At 35.8% G+C, this 25,789-nt stretch overlaps 2 protein-coding genes across 3 annotated transcripts in view; one reads left to right on the top strand and one right to left on the bottom strand.

Moving 5' to 3' along the window:
- The window catches only part of LOC126756875 (uncharacterized), a 375,204-nt gene that overhangs the window by 212,177 nt on the left and 137,238 nt on the right, over positions 1-25,789 (bottom strand). The gene's annotated exons all lie outside the window — the stretch shown is intronic.
- On the top strand, positions 11,845-14,690 carry LOC126756919 (protein insensitive-like). Its single transcript, XM_050470421.1, has one exon. The coding sequence runs from the start codon at positions 12,292-12,294 to the stop codon at positions 13,168-13,170; it is 879 nt and encodes a 292-aa protein (XP_050326378.1). The 5' UTR covers positions 11,845-12,291; the 3' UTR covers positions 13,171-14,690.

Raw genomic sequence — 25,789 nt, 5'->3', positions numbered from 1 at the left:
CTACAATTTTACATTTGCGTTTCTGAATATTATTTTTGTACTTCTGGCAAAATAACCAAGTTCATATGTATGTAGGCACATATGTATATTCATATACATATGTATATATGTATGTATGTAAGTAAATGTGTAGAAAAACAAACAAAATCATGGAAAATAGGCATTTGTTTTTATTTTTAGTTACTAGTTGAAAAACATATGCAAATTGTTAGAAAAAGGGCATATATCAAAGACCACAAACTCCAAACAATTAGAGAGTGAGTATTATAGGAGAGTGAGTAATTTGGATATATTTCACCACCAAATTTTTAGATAAATTAAATGAACTGCTGATAATTTAAAAATTTCGCTTATTTTATAATTTTATTTAAACGTAAACTTTTACATGAGTGGCAACCCTTCAAAAAAAATATTTTAAGTTTTCTTACAACTTTTTATCTTAATGTCCACAATTTGAAAACTGTTTAATTTTTTATTAAGTTACAAATTTTAAATAGTTGGTAAGATTTTTCAAAAGCTTTCTCAACAAATTTTTTATATACCCTTAAATTATAATTTTTTATAAAGGTATTTAAAACTTTTTTTTTTTGTTTTTTTTTTAAAAAGGTAAGAATTTTTTCAAAAATATTTTCAACAAACGTTTTTAAATTCTAATTTTTTATTAAGTTAAAAATTTTAAATAGGCAACACTTTTCAAAATTATTTTCAAAAAAAAATTTATTTTTATATGTATGTACATATGTTTAAATTGTAATTTTTTTAAAAAGTCAAAATTCTAAAATATGTGGCAACATTTTTCAAAATTATTTTCAACAACTTTTTTATATTTGTTTAAATTATAATTCTTGTTATTAAATTAAAAATTTTAATAAGGTGGCAACACTTTTCAAAATTATTTTCAACAAATTGTTTATGTAATGAAATTGAAAAAAATATTTTTTTATTAACTAAAATTTTTTTAAATAAGTGGCAACATTTTTTTAAAATAATTCCATTATATTTTTTATATATGTACATATGTATGTCTAAATTATAATTTTTAATAAAGTCATAAATTTTAAATAGGTGGCAACATGTTTTTAAATTATTTTCAAGAAATGTGTTTCCTACACTTTAATTTTTTTAGTTAACCAAATTCCAATAGTTTATGTTTTTACTAAATAGATTGAGTTAGTAATTGAAATTGGTTGGCAAGTCTCCTCAAAAACATTCAGCTGTGATATTTTCTTAATATTCCTTGAAAAGCTTTATTTTAATGCGTATATTTTAACCCTAATATTTTTCCAATTTGTCATAACAAATTAATTGTTTTACAAATTCAAATCGTGTGGTAACTCTCTTCACTACAACATTTAGCTGTAATATTTCCCAAAGCTACCTTAAATATATCTAATTTGATGCCTATATTTTGCAATTGCTTAAATTTTTAATTTCTTTTAAGTTGCAAACTTTAAATAGGTGGCAACATTTTTCTAAATTATTTTCAAGCTATATTTTTCTTCCACCTAAGTGTTTTTTTCCACAAATTGAAATATTTTTTTTAACAAATTGAATGAATTAAAATTTAAATCATGTGGTAACTCTCCTTAAACTTTGATACCTTTTAATCGGTATTTCATTTTATGGCATGCTTGTTGCCATACAATTTTTAATGAGGTGGCAACACTGCCTAAAATATTTTATTTTTAATCAGCATTTTGTTTTTTTAGCATGCTTTCTGAGTTAAAATTTTTAATTTGGTGGCAGCCCTGTTTAAATACATTTTTAACCTTTTTAAATTTTTTTTATTTTGCTCGTTTTTCTTCTACAATTTATTTCAATAAATATTAAAAAAAAAATTAATCAGGCGGCAACCATATTTGAAAATATTTTATTTTTAATAAGTATTTTGTTTTTTTAGCATGTCTGTTAACTTCAAATTTTTGACCAAGTGGCAACCCTGTTTAAAAATATTTGTAACCTTTCCGAATGGTTTTACTTTGTAAGCCACATTGCTATATGTACATAGTTCATTGTTCTTACGCAATTTATTTCACTAAATATTTCAAAATTTTTGATCAGGTGGCGACTCTGTTTAAAAATATTTTCTAACCTTTCATACTTTTTTACTTTGTTATCCATATTGCTATAGTTCTTTGTTCTTATACAATTTATTTCACTTTATATTTCAAATTGATGGCAACACTGACAAAAATATTTTCTTTTCGAAGCCGTTATACATATGTATGTCTCCTAGTTTTTATACTTAAACTCTATTTCTTCTTATCAACAATTTTTCCACTTAAAAATTTCGAATGGCTATTCTATCCATCTAAGCATTAACACACCTTTCCCATATATCGTCTATCCAGTCCCATTTATACCGAGCCTGTACAAGCAAGATTAATGAAGACACTGACTTACATCAATGAAACTAAATACGAAAATCCAAATAGGAAGCAACACACTTTCAAATTGGATTACCTCAACTTTCTTCTAAGTTCTTTAAAAAAAAATAAAGAGAAATATTTTATTCTGCAAATGCCACAAAATACCAATCAATGCTTGCCAAGGATTATAAGAGACACAAATCCAATATTTTCCAATGAAATGTTGAACAATTAAGGCATATTGATACACTAACCCAAGCAAAAAAAAAAATAACAAAATGAAACAAAAATAAAATAAAATAGCAACAAAAGTAAAATAAAACTGAAAACCAAAAGAGTGAAACCAGCTGGCAACCCATTTCATGTCAACGCCAACATTGCATTTCGTTGCCTCAACATTTTGCAATCAGAAAATTCAATTTATTTCTCATATTTCATGCACGCCAACATATTGCACCGTATTGCGGTAATGTGGGTGCCGATGCTGTAGCAGCTGTGTGCAACTTGCAACCTGCAACATGCGACAATATGCCATACGAACCGCAAATGCAGCAGAGGGAGCGCAAGTAACAGCCGGTTTTCTACAATTTTATTATTGTTTTCAACTTTCCCTACACTTTTTGCGCTCTTACGCCGCTGCTGCTGCTACACGAGGGGCAACATAGTGTTGCACAACTTTACCTTTTGTCGTTTTTGTGCGCGTTAGCGTAGTTATTGAATTTCAGACGCAACATAGACTAGAAGCAGGCAGCGCGCAGGGAAAAGCACAACGAAGGAGCAAAAGGCTAATGGTACTGTGGCAGCTACAACCAAGTTGCCACAAAGCGGTGGCTGACTAACAAGAAACTGACTGAAGTGAGGAAAAAACGATGATTAAAGACGATAAGTCAAAGCGCAACAACTGTGTCGGCTCGTGGACCGCAAAATGGAAAATCTATGATAACAAAAGCAGTTTAGGAAACTAGTTTGTGGTTAAACAAAGGCAGGCAGATATGCGCGGCAGCGCGTAGTATGCGCGTGAAGTGTAATCAGCGCAAGGCCAGCGGTCAGTCAGCGGCTGTAATTTGCGCGTTGAAAGCAATTTTTCTTTGCCGTGCGCGCCATTTCGGGCGCTGTGAAATTGGCAAGCGAGCGCGTAGCGAAAAAAAGTTGCACATAGAGCCATTGCAGTTACAAAACATGCCACAAAATGCTAAAATATGCGCATTTCACCAACTGACAGCGCGCAGGTAACCGAAAGTCGCCCAAAAGCAACCGCCAACAGCTGCTGATTTTTATATTTATGTGCTGGCAGCGCGGCGCAGCGTAAAGCGCACAAAAAATAATAAATCACTAAAGATAACAAAAAGCAGGTGAAATAACAGTAAGCGGCACTGTGGCAAGTGCAACTGGAGCGTCGCGCCGGCAACGGAAGTACGCGCGCGAGGGTAGCGTTCACGGCAACATGTCGAAATAAATTAAAAAGTTTTTACTTCTGTTATGCGCGCTCACTTCCCATGACTGTGTGGAGAAATTGCGCGCCGCAGCATTTAATTAAGAAATGAACGAATGCACAAATGGAACGCCACGTTTTATTTTTAATATTTCGCACTTCTCAGTAATATTGGCAATTTATGGCCTGCCAAAGGTAGAGCGCGCGCGTCGCCACGACGTATACGCAACCGCCGCGTTTGGCAATGTGGCAGCAGTCACAACTGCAGTCACCACCTACACACACATACACATATGAGGTGGCGCGCGCGCAAATTGTTGCTGCACTTTATTTACAATGCGCAAAGTTGTGCGCGAATCAAGAATATTTTCACTTTTGCCGAAAATCAAATTTACGAACTTTTCCCTTTCGCCGCGCCCGTCTCAACACCGCGCCGCTTAACAACTCTCTGTAGCGTTGGCGCACGGAACGTGCTGTGGCGTAAATGCATTTGTTGTTTGTGTGCGCGCTGAATATAATTGTTCATGTGGAAATATTTGTGTTCAATTGCGGCGCGCGGGCGGCGCGTGAGCGTGGAAGGGTGCGAAATGCTGAAATGCTTTGAATTTTAGCAGTTTGGCAAGCACTTTCGCACAAAAAGCAAAGTTTCATTCGATTTCGGCACTTTGCGCGCTTATAATTTTGCTCCGCACATTGTGTATTGTTATTGTTTTTGCCTCAGCTATTATTCTTTTTCATTTTGCTCATCACGTTTATTGCGCACGAATTTCAATCAAGCAGCCATTTCCTGAGTGCTTTCGCGAATATTCAAACTGATTTGTTTTCGAATGCTGCGCTTCGAGAGGAATGCGTCGAAGAGTTAATTTCTTTGGGTTTTGGAATGTTTGCAGTTTGGGGGAGAAATTAAGCCAAATTGTATTGGCCGAATACCATCAGAGTGGCGAAAAATAGCTACAACTTCCAACAAAGCAGCGCTGTTGTGTAAAAAAAAAGAATGTACAGGGTGGCTCATACAGTCTTATTTCGTCTAAAAATAACTAGAGAAAAAGGCTTCAGGTGTTAAGTGGCGCTGGCGTCGGAACTTCTTCAACATCTCCTTTTTCTAACACTTTGAAGAGAAGAAAACGGAACGGATCCGGATTATTACCCGGTCAAGGACTGTCATCGCAGCACCACTCCTCGAAATTACTTCAGGCATGTTTTCTGCCGTTATAAGAACAACAACATATAAATCGCTGTGTTAAGAAAATTATGAAAAATACCTACAGGCAGAAGTGGATGTAGGGGGTATGAAAAATCAAGCATTAAGCAGCTTTATAACCGATTTTCTGCAGGCTCCTTATTTTATGTGAAACATGCTTTTCATACATAAATACATATATGTAGATATTCATAAACTGAAAAAGATTTTGCGCTGCTGAGTTTTGATTTTGAAGCTGGCATGCATAAGCTTATAATACCACCTTGATCAAAATTGAAGCGGACTGCTTTATTCAAACTATCAACCGACTCGATACAATTTTTTAAGATTGGAAAATCTTTTTCAACATCAAAAGTGGGGTCTTTCGTCCGAGGCTGTTGTTTCCTTTTCATTTTGGGCATTTTTAACCAACCATGGGAAGTAATAATTCGCCTTTTCACTTTAGCTCGCCTTCCAACGGATAATCTTTGGCAACCCAAAGGATACTTGGTGTAACACCGGAAGTCGTGAGCTGCTGGAGCTATATGTTAAAGAATCATTTCTGGCCACTCTCAAGTGAATGGCAATCAGAGAACTTTCCTCACTTACATGAATTTCTTCACTTCACTTCATCCTCGTGTGCAGTTTGATCTTTATACATCTACTGGTGTGTGTTTGGAAACTGCAAAGTTTACGACGAGAAAAGTTTCCTTCGCCCATTTTTGTTCCGTGAAAAGAAATTTTGTAGATTATGCTATATGAAACAAGGCTACGGAAATTGAAATTCATCATTGAAAAATTTCAAAAGTATTTTAGGGAGTCTGCTTTATTACGAAGACAAGTATTCGAATGGCACAGAGCCTTCAGTGAAAATCGTGAAGTCATCGAAAACTTGCCTCATGGGAGTCGTCAATCCATCTCTGTTGTTATAGAGGATAACGTCGAACAAAAATAATAAAGAAATAGCGTTTAAAATTCATCGTGCTGGCATCAGGGAGATAGCGGAGAATCTCAACAACCCTCATGGATCTACTTTGCACATTTTTAGTTAATTTTTCGGGTACTAGGCGAGTCACTGCTAGACTCTTCCCAAAAGACTTGCATCTTTTGCAAAAACGATGTCGAGTAGAGTTAGAAAAAATATGATTTACAACACAGCTGAGTACCCTACTTTCATCACACGCATCAGTACTGGTGACGAGACGTAGATTTATGATTATGACGTCAAACTGTGCAATAATTTAAAGCCTCACGCTCCAAAAAGAGCTGAAACAGAATGCATAAAAATTCGCTGAAGACACTGAAGTCCATCCGAAGCCAAGCTTTTAAAAAGTATGTGGCAAATAGGTTAAGCATTGACTAGCTTGTATTGGTTCAAAGGGAGCCTATTAGAAAGGCGATAATGAAGATTTGTTAAAAATACGTGAAAAATTTAATTTTTGCCTTCAGTTCGTTTGAAATTTGGTCTGCTGGTAGATGTTCATTCATTACAAAAACTCTTTATTGATGAGCTTTCATTTCGGTGAAAGCACCGGAAAGCTTTCACACTTAATGCTATAATAGATCACAGTATTATCATAACAGCTTTACAGAAATGAGAGTAAGTAAGCAAATTAGCTTGACAGCACGAAAATTGTCTCTGGAGAAATTGCTCTGACGTTGAGCTTTCATTTTGAGCTTTTATGAAAAGCTTAAGTGTATTCAAAAAAGCTTTATTCATAGCAATAAACTATTTTTTTAGGAATTTAATAAAGTTTTGTCACTTATTCTTCAAATAAATGCAACCACATGTTGGCTAATATATTTAGCAAAAATCAATAAAAATCAAGAGCCAAAAGTAATACATCGGATATAAGAATACTTATGTTTTTTATTGCGTGTCAGCTTTCAGTTTTAATTTAGCAATTTCAGCACTACGCTATTTATTTTTTCATTTTCTTTATTTGTATTTGTTTTGGTGGTAAAATTTCTATTTATTTTTTTGCACATTTACACATGTTTGTTTAATGTTTTCTTTGTGTTCGTGGTTGCAGTAAGCCACAAAAATCAATAAACCAACGAACAGAACATATTGACAAATTTGTGGTCAACTTTTTTTAGGCAGCAATGTTGCTATTGTTTTTTTTTTTGGTATATATGCAATTTCACTCGTTTTAAGCAGTTGGCTGCTTTCATTTACGCCATTTAAAACGCTGAGGGAAAAATGTTTTAACGCGACTTTCATATTTGCTTTTCTAGAAATAACAGTATTTGCTTTGTGCTGCTCGGAATCTGTTGCAAGTTAATGCTGCCGATAGCGTGTGTTTATATTGCATTCTCGTTTTATGCGGTGAATTGGAATGTGTAAATATTCAGAAAGCATAGTAAATGGCTAATAATTTTTTATTCACTCGTTTAATGGCGAAATTGCTCAATCAAAATATATTTGATTTTTTGTTTTTTTGGAAAATTGTTTGAGAATTGATCTCGCAGAAAATCATTCATTAGCTTTATTTAAAAATCTAAAATCAAATGGAGTCTTTATGTGGGACTCTAGAAAAGACCACACTTGCAGAGAAACTCGAGAGCGTTCAACGGCGCTCATCAGCATATGTCGTGCACTAAAGTCCAGTCCAACTATGGCACTTAACGCCATCTTGCACACATTGCCTGTAGACATCGTCGTAAAATGTATGGCTGCGAAAGTAGCTATCAGACTCAGAGAATCTGGGTTCCTAAAAGAACTCATGTCTGAATACAGAGAAATCCTCACACAATTTGACTTCATACCGGATCACTAGGATCATGGAGCCGCCAAACCGAATTCTGGCTCTGGCCACATACCGGCGAGGGAGTTGTGGGTGGCACGAAGCCGTTGAAGGGGAGGGCCAGTGAGCTTCTAACTTATTAAGGTAGCAGTAGATTTACTGCTCTGAAGTGCAGCCTCCTTCAGATAGCAGAGCGGCGACACTAGTCTTGAACTCATTACGTTGGTAAAGGAGTACCTTACCTCGCTATCAATAGCCTCGAGTGTCTTTGTGATAAAACTGGTATGACTGCCAGGCCGTAGCGCAATCAAAAAAAATTGTTAAGCTGATGAGCCAGCAAGGAAAGCCACCGTCGGTGCTCACGTATCTTCTTGTGTTTTATTACCAGATAGCCGGGCTTCGCGGAAATATGGCCAGCGCTGGACCACCATCGGTGCATGCGCTGTCGCAAAATTCTTTTGGCACAAGATCGATTGTAAGTGATCTAGTGATTTCTTTACCCTCAGTTAGGCTAGCCGCTACCTACTTGTGGGGCTTTCAAGAGGCTATTGCTCTATTGGCGTCGACGCTGTAAGGCTGGGAATCTTACCCGACGCCATCTCCAGAAGCTTTATGGAAGAATATGAGGTGGAGACAACTCAACACTTCCTGACTATCCCGCGTTTGGGAGGTCAAGACTTCAAGGTTAAAAATATTATTTTAGTGGCTAGTAAAAACAAATTCATTACTGTTCCAATAGATGTCTTTAGTATTCTGTATCCCTTCACTGGGTTCGTATAACGTATGGTAACAAAGATGCTTCAACCTTAGTCTGTGGAAAGCTGGACAGTGGCGGAGAAAGTGTCTAGATGTTGTCATCTCATCTTTCTCCCTGCAACTTTGACAAGTTACGTTCTTCAAAATTTTAGCTCCACCGCCTGAGTGCCCATCAGACAGTGTCTAGTTAGGGCAACTTGCTAAGGGCTAGCAGTACCATGGACCTTTAACGTTCCGCTCTGTGCCAGAAGGCTTTCGCAACCCCATAAGTGCTAGTTGCTGACCAATGCTAACTGAGCTCGCGCGACAGACAAGTTTAATATGGAAGCCTGATGCAAAAGCTGGTGAGGTCATGCACATCTTGACTATCTTTGAACTCACTACTTCTTCTTCTTCTTTACTGGCGTGGAACCAGCTTAAGGTTTCGATTGCCAATGAGCTAAACATTGCTAAAAACACAGAAAAGTCCATTTCTAAATGATAAGTTTCTGGTGATGAAAAGCAGTTCACTTACAACAACGTCAACCGAAACGGATCGCGATGAGTCGGTACAAGTCAGGACTTACGATAAATGTTTCGCTAAGTGCTATGAGCTGCTCACCTACTGCATATATTAATACGTTATTGTACTATCAACAATTGTACCGTCTGAAAGAGGCAATCGCCCAGAAGCGATCAGCTTTAGCCAATAACTGACTATTAGATGCCTCAAGTTAAAGCTCGTGATCTCGGCGTCATTTGGTTTCAACAAGATGGCGCTACTTCCCACACATCGGTTCAATCAATGGATTTATTAAGAGAAGACTTCGGTGATCAGATAATTTCACGTTTTGGACCTGTCGATTGGCCACCAAAATCATGTGATATCACCCTATTAGACTTTTTTCTGTGAGGATATGTAAAGTCTAAACTCTATGGGACAATCCCGCTTCGATTCAGGTCTTTAAGCAAAATATCACACCTAACATTCCTCAGTTACCAGTTGATATGCTCGAACGAGTCATTGAAAATTGGACTCAACGGTTGGACCATAAGATAATCTTCAAAAAATAAATATTCTTTCGAATGATAATAAACATTTCCCTTTAAATTTGAAGTTTACGCGGTTTTTCTTAAAAAAAAAGGAAGATATAAATGGATGACAATATTTAAAATTACAAAAATGACAATGGACTCTACTCACATTTCGACCTGCATTGCGTATATTCCCGAAGGGTCAATGAAATCATTAACGTCGAACAAAAGCGACAGCAGTCGACATTGAAACTAGCAACAACAGCAACAAAACACAAATAAATGCGTGAGCGCACGTAAAAGAACGAAGCGACATGGAACAAGTACTCTCAAGTGAGCAATAACATAAATGCTGCACAAAAAATAGCCAACAACAATATGAGGCTGTGAATGTTAATGAAAATTGCAGCGAAAACAATAAAAATAAAGCGAAAAAAACTTTAACTAAAAATTAAATTATACAATAAACAAAAAGGTATTAAAATATTTAAGGCATTTAAGCGACGCGGAGCGAAATCGGGAGTAAAAAACGCGTGGCGGCTGTGTGCATTTTGCGGCATGCAACATGTATGGACAAATACAAAGTTTATGAGTGGATGAATTGACCGTTTTTTAACTGAAATATGCAGCACTTTTATGCGTTCGTTCTCGTTGCCAGCGTTGCCATTTATTTATTGAACGTTAGTTGCTATAAAATGTTGTGAATTCTCGTGAGTAATTGTTTTTTGATTGTTGCATGGTTGCATGGTTGCATGTGAATATACATGGGTATTTGCAAACATTTAAAGCATTATTTATATACACAACACATACATATTTATCTCGAATGTTTACTTATTCATGAATTGCAGATGCAGGCCGGTAAAATACTCCAACTATTTGCTGCTGCTCAGCGATAGCCTGCGTTGCCAACTACGCGCTTTTTTATATATTTACACATTTTTATTCTTCACTGTACTTTTTGTGTTGTTGTCAGTGAGAATGTAATCCACTGCAATGGTTGAATGCCAATGAAATATTCTGTCGTAATTGATTTTTTTTTTAATTGCTTGATTCATGCAACAATTTTTTGCTGCTAAACTTTCATAACTGTTTTTTGGTTTATATACGTTTCTTCTTCAGCGCTTGATTGGCCTTTGGGCTTATTTGTAATTGTATTTTTTCGATAAAAGTAATTGAAAGGATTTGAAGCTTCAGTAAAGCTTAAATATTAAATATATAAGTACAACACAGCTTTCGCTCATAATACTTTTGTACTTAAGAGAGAGCCAGCTACACAAGGAGAGATAGCAGATTATCGATAGATAGCAGATCGTCAAAAAAAATTAGTGCTATAAAGACTTGGAAGTATTATTACACCAGCGGCCAATGAAGGTCCACTAAAGTTGTATATCTAGAACTGAGGATTATGAAGTGGTCTTAAAGAGCTTCATTAGCAACGGTCATGATAAAAGTTAACTGCAGCACAAATATAAGGAAGTTTATGTTACCATCCTTCGTCTTAAAAATCGCTGAGTCGAAACTGATTTTATAGCCTCTTTATAAACGTTCCTATACCGCATTCATGGCGAGCATTATAACTTCCGATGAGACAAGAGTTTATGAGTTTGACATGCAAACAACTCAACGATCATCGGAATGGAGTGAAAAAACGAGTCGAGACCAAAAATACCACACGAAAGCCGTATTGAGGCTTTTGCAAGAAAACATCTGTCGAAAACGACCGCAATGGCTGTTCTTCCACCATGGATTTTATATAATAATAATGCACCATCGCATCTAGCCACCATTTTTACCGAATTTAAAGCCAAAAATGCAATGAATACCATCGATTAACCACCATATTCACCAGATTTCTGTCCGTGTGATTTTTTCTTGTTCCCCAAATTGAAATTGCCGGTCTGTGGAATACGAGTTGAAGAAGGCCATTCCAAAAAGTGCTTATGAAAAGTGTTTTGAGGACAGGAAAATCGTTGGCATAAGTGTATTACATCTCGAGGGGACTACTTTGAAAACGACTGTAAAATATCATCTCAAAATTTTCTAAAGCCCCCTCAAGGAATCTGTTATATTCCGACATCAATATTTTATTCCTTAAAGTATACAAAATTCTTTCCCCTTCTAAATATTTTTAATTTTCTTACACGAAAATAATTTTTATTTCTTTTATTTTTACATAGCTAGAAAAATGTATTAATTTTATTAAATTAAATTGAGAAAATTTAAAAAAAAATTACAATTTTCTGTTAAAAGAAATAAGTCTAAATTTTGTAAATTTACCTGAATATTTACAGAAAATGTTTACAAATAACCTTCTCTCCGTCAAACATAAAAACAATTTACGATGGAGCTTTCGTGGTTCGGTGAAAGGTTTTTAATATTAATAAAATCGTACAATACACCTCGAACTCAAACGAACAGTATTTCGGGATTACTTGGATTATATTTTCTTTCGAAGAAATGGTAGAACGGAGATCGCTATAAATTGTTGAGAGAGTCAGAGAGAGAGAGTAAGGAATAACACTAAAGCTACTTTGTGGTGTTGACCGTAATTTTTTCTGTATACCTGAAAACGCATTGTCATAAATACATACATATATAATATGTAACCTACGCTCTCTCCCTCTCTCAACTAAATAGAAACTAAATTTTACCTGCCTGATACTTATGAAAAAGCATAAAAGCCGAGTTACCTTCGCTTTATGGTCATACACATACGTGCATTACTGATAACAAAAACTCTAAGAGCTACAAAAATTTATTTTAGAAAACACCGTATTTAAAAAAAATTTGATGGGTCAAGTATTCCGTAAAATTTCTAACAATCTACTACCAAGCAGTTTGTTCACCACCTGCCTTAAACGTAAACGCAATCTACAAAACAAAGACAATGCATCCAAAAGGCAACGTATTTGCTACGAGAGACCTCTAAATTCGATGTATGTAACACATTCACACGTGAGAAATATCCCACCCGAAATAATAAGACCTTCAAAACATGTATTTGATAATACAAAAGCTAACACTGACGAAGAAGAAATTTCACACAAGACACGCACCGAACTCATAACTGTATTCAAGAAAGAACCAGAAGACGCTGCAGTACGAATAACACCAACAATTGAGAACCACCAGATAAAACAAGAAATCACAGCGCAAACACCGACCGACGACCAGGTAATGGAAAAAGCAACTAATATTGAAGGTCAATTAATCAAAGAAGAACCAACTGAACATGGCAACGAGAGTGACAGAGAACAAGTCTCCGACGAATGCTGCACTGAAATAACTGACGATTTCAGCAGCTCGAATATAACTGAGCAAGAAACAGATGAGGACTCACAAATGATAAAACTAGGACCGAATGGTACAGCAATACCGAAGGCGAAGTACGACAAGATTCGTTGGACTAGCAGTTCGTTTGCAACACGAAAACTGCTTATGTGCGTATTTGGCGCCGAAACGCTTGCCACGCACTCCTTCAGCGGCAGGATTGCGCCATTGTACTATAAGCTTAAACATACCAAAAAGCCCAGATTGGATCCAGACAAGGTAGCTGATATAATTTATTGTATACAAAAACGATTTCAATGTTCAGAGAAAACAATTCGAGCTGCGATCAGCTCAAAATGCGGAGACGAAGCGAAACTACAGCAACGAAAAAATGTATAAATTTGAGAGATGCTTTTGCCTCTATCTAGGTTTTGCAAATTTTGAGAGAGAAAAATATACATAAAATTTGACGAATCTTATTTTTGTTGTTTTGTGTTTAATTTCATAAAGTATAGGGAGGGTTCGTGGAGGCTCGCTAAGTGGTTATACTTCTTTGAAGTATAGGATAGTAGTTCCTTCAACTCCGGGTGGAGCGTGCATGTTTTTAAGAGAGATGGAAATAAAATTTATTTGAAATGGAATTAACGCTACTACTCTCTATTTTACTGTAGAGAACGTTCTCTTTGTCTATTTTTTGTTCTTTTTTTTTTTGTAAACGAGGTGGAAAAGTGTAATCAGCTCGCATAAAATTTCTCGGCACAAATCATTCGTTTGCGGTTCTATCTACAGCTATATTTTTAGGCGTCACCTCATAACATATAAAAAACCATTTCTAGAAAATATCAATACATAAACTATAATAATAAAAAAATTGTCTAAAAAGATAATTATATTTGATATAACCATAGATCCAAAACTTACTAAATTCGCTGAAATGATTTCTTTAAAATTTCATTTTAGCTTCAGTGTTCTCATAGGAAAAAAAATAACCGCTGGATGGCGCAGGAGATTATTCTAAAATATTAGCTCTATTGAATTTCGAGTTGAAAGTTAAGTCAGACAGTCTTAAATAACACTTACACTAAGTTACAATTGGACACTTTTTATAACCGAGCACGAACTAAAGCAAGTGTTACACATTAGTTATTTTGTTATCTAATAAAAAATGTAGACAAAATTATATCCTACAATGTACTATTATGTCAACTACACCTGTGATCTTCCATTGACAACCTGTGCTCTTCCATTTTTAAATACTATTTTTTCCTTCGACGGTTTGTGTTTACTCTCGCTTCGAAACACATTTGCATTATGGCCTTACGAATTTCTCTTTCAGAGCAATTAAAAACATTTTTTACACAAAAAATTATGTCATCCACCATGAGTGGATGGATTATATGTATCAATATTATAAGGCTGAAGAACGAAGTGATTTTATGATTTAGACACTTTTAGACAAACTGTAATAACCCAGCAACCCCTCGATGGATTTCAACCAAATTTGGTGCGAGACACTACTTTTACACCGTTATGTCACAGTTTTACGTTGTGCGAAATTGAATTAAAACCACGCCTACTTTCCAGCATAATAAAAATTCCATCAGAGTTACTGAAATAAATAAATAGAACACCAATGAAGATATCGGAATAGGATTTTGCACAGATAGTGAGACCAAGGTAGACACTTCTCAACGAAAAATGTTAGAAATCGTACCATAACTTTTCGAGGTCCCCAGTTGCAGAAAATATGGGAAGCTTCAAACCTACATATGTCGGGCTCTATAACAAAAATGTGGATAAACTCAAGAGATATTTTTATGAAATAAGTTGTTATCTTTTACTGAGGATAATGTGATGTGGAATAAAATTGGATTAAATTGGTTCAGTATTTCAATTAGTTTCCTGGCGGCTTTTAGTAATTGATTCACAATTTCGACGAATAACGGATACTGAATTCAAATTCATTTTTGAAAATAAGTTCACGCCTTTTGACCTTGAAAAAACTAAAAGTATATAATATTTGGCGGCATCCGAACTTAGCTTTTCCTGGCGTTAGTATGTTTTCACTGAAAAGGACCATAAGTTACTGCAGAAACGTAATACGAAATACATAGTTTTAGAGAAGAATTAATGATCATAAAATTTAAATTTGTTTCTAAAGCCCTGTTTAGTACTATAAACTATTTAAAAATATTATTTTTTTAACCAAATTATTTTAATAGACGATAAGGGGTAAGTTGAGGTAAGTTGAACAAGTAGAAAAATATTTTGCATAATTTTTAACAATAAAAAATGCAAACTTTTACAAAAAAAAATATGGAGTAGTCGAAAATGTCTTTTCGTATTTCAGCTAATTTTTTTATATTTACAATAATAAATAAATAAAACAATATTAAAGTCGAGATCTCTTGAAATAGACATTAAAAATTTTAGTTCTGTAACACTTTGGCTGAAATATTAAAACTCAGTACACACTTTCTCTCTCTCTCTCTCATAATTTTTCATTTCTTTTAATTCTTTTTCGTTTGCTTGAAAGCTTATCACTCTCTCGCTCGAACTTTGCGCAGTATCCATTCTCTTTCTGCCTCTTTTCCATCAAACGGCTATTTACATGCATGCCTTTTTATTCATAGCTCGCAGACTGTCCCAACACCAAACCACTAATGTTTTTGTTTTAACATAACAGTATTAGGGAAACGCATAGATTTGTGCTCGAGCAAATGATAAATTTTAATATGAAAGTTTGAGATAGAAAGAAAAAATAATAAAATGTTATGTGTTGTTGAAAAGAAAAAGTTCATTGAGCCCAGAGCTTTTATGGTGTCTCTGAACAGCAACCAATTGTTGACAGCAAATGTTTGTCATCAACAAAAATAGTTTAGAATTCCTTAGTATTTTTGGCGATGGACGAAAAGTGTTTTACGCTTTTGAATACCAGTTCGAGCCTCACTAATGTGAAACGATGTACCGGAAGCGCGAGTTCTGATTAAAATGCCATAACATAGTTTTTCTGAGTTCATATTACAATCACCTAATCATTACATGCAATAAATATTAAGTAAGAAGAGCTGTTCGATAGTTGTGTATGGAGGTGGATTCTACTATACAGACATACTATAGAATTTATTTCATTTGTGGATAAAATAATGGTAAATATGGCATGGAAAATGTTTTCTATAGGCATTTGGAAGGGTATAAATATCTTTCAAATCATATTCATAATCATGTGATCAAATATACTTTCCAGAAGATTGAACGACTCTCCAGACTAATGCGCGACTGTCAATATGTCAAATTTAATTACAGAATTGGCAGTCAAATGAGAAGTGCATTAAGACCATGACTTTAAACTGACAATTCGCACTCTGGCAACATTTAAAACCAATCCGTTTGGCGAGTACCAATACATAAATTTTTTGGTTGAAAAGTCGACTCAAAAGTATTGTCATAAATTGTCATTATTTTGACAACAGCTTTCATTGAATTTGGCGTGATAAAAGTAAACCATATTAAGGCAGTGTGTTCTAAGATTGTAACGTTGATTTGGACAATAATTTATGCCAAATTCCGTAAAGATAATGTGTCAAATAAAAAGGTTTCTGTACAAAAACTTGTTTTCGATTGGTCAGTTAGTATCGCAGCTATTTGCTGTAGTAATCCGACCTGAACACTATGTTCTGGGATTGTAGTGGAGCCATATACAATACATCATTGGGCACTTCGTGAAGATATCTCATCAAATATGAAAGATTTTCATACAGGAACTAAAATTTGATTGGTCAGTTTGTATGGCAGCGATATGCCATACTAGTTTGTCATATACAATACTTTCGGAGATTGTAGTAGTGCCGTAGATAACTAATCTTGGTGAACTTTGTCAAGATACCTCGTGAAATATGAAAGATTTCTATACAGGGACTTGATTTTTATAGGTCAGTTTGTATGGCACCTATTTGACATACTGTTTCGAACTGAACAAAAACTTCGGAGCTTGTATCATTACTCTGGATACTAATTATTGTCAAATTTCATGAAGAAATCTTGTAAAACGAAAAAGTTCTCCATACAAGCGCTTGATTCCGACCGTTCAGTTTATATGACAGCTATATGCTGTAAATGTCCAAGTTCGATGATTTCATAAAATGAGCGTCATCTTGAGAAGAAAAGGAGGTTTGTAAAATTTTAGATCGATAGCTGAAAAATTAAGTGAGATAGAAAGGCAGGCGGGAAAAGTTCGACTCAGTTCGTCAAGCTGATCATTTATATACACATCAGCAGGGTCTCCGACGTTTTCTTCTACGCATTACAAACAAGCTGTTTGTAATAATAATGTTATTCTACTACAATAAACAGAAACCGCTGAAAATATGAATACGGTCACTTTTAATGCGGTCATAAATTTGACAGCAATAATGACAGAATTATGATATAAAAACGATACACGCCCGTCTTTTTACGAATATATAAAACGGAAAACATTCATACATCATGCACATGAGTAACAGTACTATTATTTCGAAACTTTGCATTATTTGCTGCCACAAAACTCTGTCAAAACAATCCATTTCGAATACAAGCTCAATGCAAAAACGCTCAGTCTGGCAGAAAATTCTTATCACAAAGAACTTTATAATCATGGCTGAGCGTCAGAGCTCAGTGGTCACAAGCGCAATAATATATCCAGTTTGCTTGCGAAATGCCAGCAATTAAAAGCGCTTAATTTCATTTCGCCTCGCCACGCAGTGCGCCACAGCGTATGAGTAATATTTTGGGAGTGCAGGCCAAAAAACAAAAATCCATATCGAAAGCATTTTTAACACACAATTGCTATCTCTACAATGATTTATGGCCGATTATATGCATTTACAAGCCGCAATATAGCCAAAAACAATAACAGCAACCGAGTGCACAGCTGCAAAAACAAACTTTTCATTGCTGCCACAAAATGCTGCGCACCCGTGGCATTGTGGCGGCGCAAATTTGAAATTTACTGTTAGTTGCTTGTTGTTGCTTTCAGCTAGCGCTTTGTAGCGAAAGTGTTGCAAAGAAGGCGCAGCAATGCAGTTTAATTTCAGTTGCCTTTTCGTGTTTCATTTGTGCGCGCGAGCGTTTGTTGTTTTTGCCGCCGTTTTTGTTGGCTTCCCATGCATGAGTTTTGCTTGTTTGGCAAAATGTGCATGTATGTATGTATGTTTGTGCGTTTTTTCATGCATTTTCACTATGCGAATTGTTTTGCCGTGAAAGTGGAACAAGTTTTCGTTTGGTTTTTGCTTTTTGCCTTTCGTTGGCGGCAACTTTTCGACTGTTAACCATGAAAATGCCAATTGCACGCGCTACGGACACACACACGCACACTCGCTTGTGCTGCTGCACGCTTTGCGCACCGCAGCGAGCTGCTGGCGCCTTTCAACTGCGACTGGCAAAGCGCCGCTTGCGTTCGCTGAAAGTTCCCGCTTATCTGTCGCTTGCAATTTATTTATTTGCGTCGGCTTTTGTTACTTCGCCGCCATTGTGGTTGCTGGTGTTGTAGCTGCCGGTGCTGCAATTGAAATTTATCGCACTTTCTGCAGCTGCCACCGCCGTTGCGGCCGACACATTCGCGCCCCAATACGATTTCAACACCAAATGTGTCGCTGCGCGCCGCTCGCCGCTCGCAACTTTCAAGTACGAATGCTCTTGGCAGCGTCTCTTGAATTTTTAAAATTTTGCCGTTTTTCCTCAACACGCTGTGTTTTTTGTTGTTTTGATTGCGTTTTTTTTCTTTGACTTGGTGCTACCAACGCCTTCGCCTTTCGTGGCTGTGCACGTGACACAATTATAATTTCGCTATTTTGTTGTTGTTGCATTGCGCTTTCTTTTTATGCGTTTTTTAGCGATTTTCGCAGTCAAGTTTTCCCGAAATGCACATTTTTGTGTTTCGTTTTCTTTTTGTGTGTTTGTATCGCCTTCACTTTCTAATCTGCTTGGTAACCCTGAACAGTGTCCGTTATTTATTGCTGCGCTGGAAATGCATTTATTTCGCTTTGTTGTAGCTATTGTTACATTTTTTATTGTGTGCATTTATTTTATGCGAATTTATTGTTGTTTTTTTTTAATTTTTTTAGCTTTTTTATTGTTGGTTTTTTGTTATTTTTTTTTAGCTTATTGTCTTTAGTGTTAGTATACTTATAGCTCGTGCTGACTTATTTAGAAGTTTTCGCTTGTTGTTGTTTTTTTTCGCATTTTATTAACCGAGTTTCTTTCCATGTTGATCGCATGTCGCTCGCAATTTACGGCGTAACTTTACATATTTGTTTACTACATAAACAGTATGACGCAAATCATCGCCATTCGTTGTTACTGCAATGCGACTGATTGAGAATTATGAGCTCATTTAAGCTTTTATCTTCAATATGTGTGTATATGTAAGCTATAGTGTCCGATATCTTATCAAATAAAAGAGTTTTCCATGCAAAAACTCGATTTTGATTTTTCAATTTGTATGACAGCTATATGCTATAATGGTCCGATCTGAACAATATATTCTGATAAAATAGCCCTTTTTTGGACAATGTTCACTACCAAATTTCATGAAGCTACCTTCACAAATAAAAAAGTTTTCCATACAAGAACTTGATTTTTGTCGGTCAGTTTGTATGACAGTTATATGCTATAGTAGTTCGATCTAGAAAATTTCTTCAGATATTGTAGCATTGTCTTGCAAATAATTTATGTGTAATTTTGTGAAGATATCTTACCAAATAAGAAACTTTTCCATACAAGAACTCGATTTCAATCGGTCAGTTTGTAGGGCAACTATATGCTATAGTAATTCGATCTAAGCAATTTCTACAGATTGGGTAGCATATACTTGGATAATAAATCTTGCCAAATTTCGTGAAGATATCTTCTTAAATAAAAAAGTTTTCCATACAAGAACTTGATTTTTGCCGGCCAGTTTGTATGACAGCTATATGCTATAGCAGTTCGATCTAAGTGATATGTTCTGATATTCTAGCATTTGTTATGACAATAATCTGTGCCAAATTTCGTGAAGCTATCTTCTCAAATAAAAAAAATTCCCATACAAAAACTCAAAGGATAAAAATCTTGTCTCAGCTTCTCTCAAAGGTGTAGACGAAAAATTAATAAAAATGTAAACATATTACTTTTATTATTAATATTTTTATCCGATTTCTTAAATTGTGCAATGGTTTTTAAAAAATTTCATAAAATATGTTTTTTTGTTTGAGTTTAAGTGACTTTTCTTTATTTATTTTGTCCTCCAAAAATTTTATTTTTTTCAATTTCTTTTTTAAGTCTCTCTTTAAAGCCGTACAAATACAGTTATGTATTTGCAAATATATGAGCTTGTATCTGAATGTATGCATGTGCATATTTGAACAGCTTTGTGAAGGTCAATAGTGTATTTGGTGCTTGAACTCTGACGATAACTCAAGTGGCAGCACAACCGGATTTCTCCATTTAGTCATGCGGCCGCTCCAAGTCTGCTTGTGTTGCCTATATCTCTATATAGTAATGTGCGAGCTGTGTTCGACTATTTATGCTTCAAATATTAACTTTTTTTCTACTTTACGCTCCATTATTTGCTTACGTTTCTCTAACTGGGTCAGATTTTGTTTTTGTTTCTTCATTACAGCGCTTTTTATCTATATTTTACTATATTTTATGGTTTTGTATATTTATTGTTTAAAGCTTTATCACAATCTGCGTTTTATCTACTTACTTAGCTATAGTAAAATATTTTTTTTTTTTTTAGTTTATGACCGTCTAGACGATTACTCGCCATGCTATTTATTCAGTTTTCAGTTTCTTTCATTTGTTTACTTACATCGAACTGTATTTTTAGTTTTGTGTGATAAGCAAATAGAATTGTTGTGGAATAATACTGCAAGAAGCTTACCTGAAACGAGAGAAGTCGAGATTGAGGTAAGATATATGTGTGTATATTTGTATGTATAATGTATTCTAGGTAAATTTCAACAGAACGAAATATTTCACATAAAATAATGTCCGGAGAATTAATGTAGATTATAGCAATTTGTATTGGTACTAAGTAAGAGAGAGAATTTTAAAGGTTCAACGAAATGCCAACAACTTTACAAACAAATGCTTGTCGAGATGTTTCACGATAGCTTATTTTTGATCTAGCTGAATATGAGCGCTACTCTGTTTGGTATTGATTCGCATTCACTCGTATTATTACTTTTCTTGATATCATTATCATTATTATATCATATGGAAGTAATATCCCAGTGATCGAATGCTTCAACTAACACAGATCTCTTTAAACGATCAATACCTCTCTTCAAAACAGCATGAGTACAACCATTTTGTCGGTCAATACAGTTCCGTTCTTCAACAGTCCCAAGAGTTTCCATATGCCTCATTAAAGTTTCGAGAATCTCGGAATAAACCGCTTCGTCCAATGTCTGTTCTATCCTCAGCTTCTCGTTCCCTCATATTCTCAATATTAAATATGCTTATAATCTAATGTTCATTGTTAGTTCAGTGCTTGTAAAAAACCTCGACCATATATGAAGATGGAACACCACATCGCATAAATTTATAGGCTTCGAGAAAGATATAATTCACACATACACGTTCTAGGTACCTGCGTACTCAAAGTTGAGATTGAAAGACAATGGAGAAGGCAAGCATCATTGACGAGTGTTTTAGGGCTAATTATCGTTCATTTTACTAAATGATTGAACCTTCCACTTTATTATTTTAGGTTCTCAGTGGATTACAAAGCATATAATCTCTTACTCAAAAACATTCTTCTCCCAAAATTGAGCCAAGGTTAATTTTTTCTTAATAATGACATTCAGCATGATTAAGTAATTTACTAACTCCTTCGAAATCGCCGGCAAAAAAGCCTCTGGCTCCTTTTTCTCTGACTAATTAAAATTATGGTTAAGGGATTGAGCGATCTACTGAGTTAAATCACGACATAAGTACAATAAAAGTGATGTGACATATGGAATATTTTACAATTGTAATACGGGAAATAGCGTTATTTTACAAACAAGATACTTTATGTATGCCTTAGGGTTTGAATTGTTACCATATCGTTATTCTGACAACGAAAATTGAGCATCAAAATGAACGACGACTGGCAATGACAATAATCGAAATTGAACTTTAGTAGCTCCTCTCTAAGAGATAGAATCTCAGTCTATAATTAGCCGATGATTTCAAAAAATCAAAACATAGCTTCCACAAACACCACGAAATTTAAGAATATATGATTGCGAACTAAAAAAAACGAAATGGTAACGAAATTTTGATTGAAAAAGAACAAATATAACTCTCTCCTTAATTTTAAAATGGAAATCTTACATCTAAACCTGTGGGTTGATAGGTGATAGGTGACGCGTCTGGTCACTCCAGACATCAAGCGTAACCATGAGACCACTCTACAGCAATGTTTGACATTGCCGATGTTGATTAAATTTTTAGACAAGTTCTTGCCTTCCTTAGTCAAACTGAAAACCGCCTGTATCGTAGTGAGTAGAACATGAACCAACTAAGTTCGCAGCCAAGCAAATATCTTCATGACATCCTGACTTATAGTCAAATTAAAAGAGAAGTATGAGAGTAAGTAACTTATCCGCAACTTTCTTTCGTTAACAACTACCAAAAAGTAGCGAGAAGAAACTGTAATCTCTATTTCTATCATTCAACCTGTAACCTACCTGAAAGCTCGTCCGACTGCCGGTCAACAAATATGCCTTTTTATTGAGGTTGCGTTAGCCTCTTGAGACAAAAACCGTTACATTATTTCATTAATAGTCGTTATTATAATATTTTTTTACACCTAAAGCTGAGAGAACTACTCGTTGTGTCCAAGTTATGTCTTCAGTTAATTTCACGTTTTGGGTCGATCGATTGGCCGTGTGTTATCACATCGTAAAGTCTAAACTCTATCCCGCATCGACTCAGGCCTTGGAGCAAAACATCACGCGTGTCGTTCGCCAGTTACCAGTCGAAATGCTCGAACGAGTCATCGAAAATTGGACTCAACGGTTGGACCATCTGAGACTTAGCCGCGGCCAACATTTGAAAGAGATAATCTTCAAAAAATAAATGCCAAAGAATGATCTTTTATATGGTAATAAACATTATTCATTAAATTAGAGTAGTAGTTAGTAGATTCTGTGTTTTTTTTTTAAGTAGAGAACTCCGAAATCCAGTTATTTGCTAACAGAAAATGCTAGCCTATAAAAACATTGTCAAAAAATTTAACAGCTTTAACAGTTTTTCAAGAAGTTGGCACTTTTTACTACGACAAGTAGTCACGAGCTCTCAAACGCTTGGAATTTAAGCATCTTCGGTCTGTTACGCTCCATGAGACTTCCTTATGGCTAATTCGTCTTATTGAAATTAGGAAAATTCTTGATTTTATGCGCTCACTGCAATCATGCAAAGTTCTTGTAGTTTGTGCTGTCATTTCGTGTGCAGCATGCTCGCCGCGACTGTTTGGTTCCTGACTTATGGCTACAATTACATGCACAACAACAAAACTATAAGAAGTCATGTTAGGAGTTCCAAGCTCAAAAGCTGCAGCGTATATTTCCAGACAGTTATGTGCCCTTAAACCATTCTTGCGCTATTCCCTGAGGCTGCCGCAAAGCGTTCGCGCAATAGTTGCAGCATTGTTGTTGTAGTCCGCCGCAGGAAAGCAGTCTCCACATTATGCACCACGCTGCTGCAATTTTCATATTTTACTAGCATTTTTATATGCGAAAATTTTACCGTTTAGTTTTGAAATGCAATTTTTACATGAAAAACATTTCGTTAGCTTTGCATGTCACTGCAAACCCACATGTTTTCGTATGTGTGTATGCGTGAGTTCATTTTGTTGTTCTTGCTTTTAAGTTTATGCTTGTTCGCTGTTTTTGTTATTGTTTGTAACAGTTACTCTGCTCGTCTCCTATTTTTATGCTTCTGTTGTCTGTTGCATTGTTGTTGTTGCTGCCAGCGGCATTGGCATTTGGACTTGTTGTCGCTGTTGTTTGCTTGTTGTTGGCTTTTGCGCTGCAGTTGCCTTTGGGCTTGCCACTGCATTCCGCCCACTTTCCCCCTTATACTGTATGAGCATAGATATGTATGTATGTGTGCGTTGAGTTGCCATTTCAGCTTGAAAGTTGCGGCAATTTTTTGTCTACACACACACATACATCCACACATATGTACGAATATTATGCAGGGGCATTCCCCTCGCAAATGCATAAACGCGAGATGGCAGCATCGCTTTTTCACATGTCTCTTGAAGTTATGTTTTTGTCTCTATGCTCTTGCCTTGCGTAGCGGTTAATGACCCATGTATGCATACCTTTGTGTGTGTGTAAATACTTGAAAGACCACTGAAAGTTGAATTTACTCCCACTTTTACTCCATAATGCCATCTGACTGGCGCTCGAGTGAGCTTTTTATTGTTGTTGCATGTAAAGAGATTCTTCCCTTTAGCATAATTTATAAAACTATACGAAAAATGGTTATGAAAACATAATAAAAGCGCATAAAGAAGCAAATTTGCTTCATAATATTTTTAGTACTCAGGTTTAAGCAGTTCTTTAGAGAATCTTTTGCTTAAAACATACAAGATCGTCTCTTTACGTGGGTCCACTAATTACTTAACTTCCAAAAGAAAAATGGAAGCTCTGGAAAAATGTTGAATAGTTTCTCAACCTTTTGCCACCTCGATATATTCGGACCGGCAATTCTCCAATAATTCTTCTTTAACCCGTCTGAGAGGTAAACTTTGTAGAGGTCAGCAAAGTGGGACTCCTGCTGCCGATCGTCTGAATTCCACTAAAATTTTGGCCTGGTGAGTCACGTTTGGAAACAAAAAGACGTTGAACGGAGTGAAATCTGTGAGAAACCGTGGATAGAGCATGTTTCTCCGCTAACGGTGCTTTTTTGCACAAATCGGCGTTGAATCTGTCCAACTAGTCTCGTTTACGCGCAATTATTTAAGCTGCGAAGACGTTTTACTGAGAATTTGGGTTCGTTTTTGTGCGAGTGATGGTTGTATGTGCTGTGTGTATGGGGTTCAACCCCTGGTCACCAGTCTAGAGCAGTATCTCAGCTCAACTTGTAGTAGTTTCGACTACGAAGTCTGTACGGAGACTTAATTCTAGTACCACGGGGAGCAGCAGCCCTTGGAGTTCACTCAGAACTGCTTATGCGGACTGACCCCTCGGGAATTATTGTCGTGGTTTTGGTTAAAACCCAAATGCGGAAGAACTGACACTTTGTCAGTTGAATGTTGAGTTGCATTGCAACCGTGTGCCGAACCCAAAGTACGGAAAAGGTTTTAGATGACCCTACCAAGGTGCTTAGGATGTCCATTCCACACTGCCAAATGGTACTGAAAATGCCTGCCTGATCAACGCTTTAATTTCAACCGCTGTTCTCTTGAGTGCCGTGGGATAAGGCTGTCGACAGCAGGTACCCACGTTAAACACACCGAACGTTTTTAGAACCCTTTGATCGTTTTGCCCCTTTTCAGGTAGTCGGTAGGGGATGTAAATCACACTTTGTGAATCGCAAAAATATGTTGAAAAGTCTTTCCGGCTGGTGAAGGAATATATTGGTGAGGTCCACTGTTTCGACTGTTTGCTCAGCACTTAATTTTCCTCAGCATTCGATGTCTGGTGTGTATATTTCGTCGGCTCTTTTCAATATTTTTAAAATCCACGGATACGACCTCTTCGAAACTAAAGCGGAGCAAATGAGAGGTCCGCCTCGGCCGAATTTCCGACAGTAGTTGCCTACGCGAATATATTTGGTCTAGTAAAAATAGATCCATAATTTCTAATACTTGAACTGAGTACTGAAAAAATTTCTCAAGGAAAAAATCGATTCCAGCTAAGCCATATTTTACAATAAGTTAACCACAGGCAATTATGGTTTCGTAGATTGCATTTGGAACCGTTTAAATAAGGCTGGATACAACACGAAGCTCGATGTATGATTGAGTTACAGCAGAAAATCTCATGGACAGAACTTC

Source organism: Bactrocera neohumeralis, chromosome 4, assembly GCF_024586455.1.
Source record: "Bactrocera neohumeralis isolate Rockhampton chromosome 4, APGP_CSIRO_Bneo_wtdbg2-racon-allhic-juicebox.fasta_v2, whole genome shotgun sequence".
NCBI classification, from domain to species: domain Eukaryota; kingdom Metazoa; phylum Arthropoda; class Insecta; order Diptera; family Tephritidae; genus Bactrocera; species Bactrocera neohumeralis.
Note: the sequence above shows the minus strand (reverse complement) of the source record. Positions and strands in the feature narration are given on the sequence as shown.

Bases quoted from the DNA above. Each gene is read 5' to 3' on its own strand.
- LOC126756919 (XM_050470421.1), top strand. From the start codon at position 12,292: ATGGGTCAAGTATTCCGTAAAATTTCTAACAATCTACTACCAAGCAGT.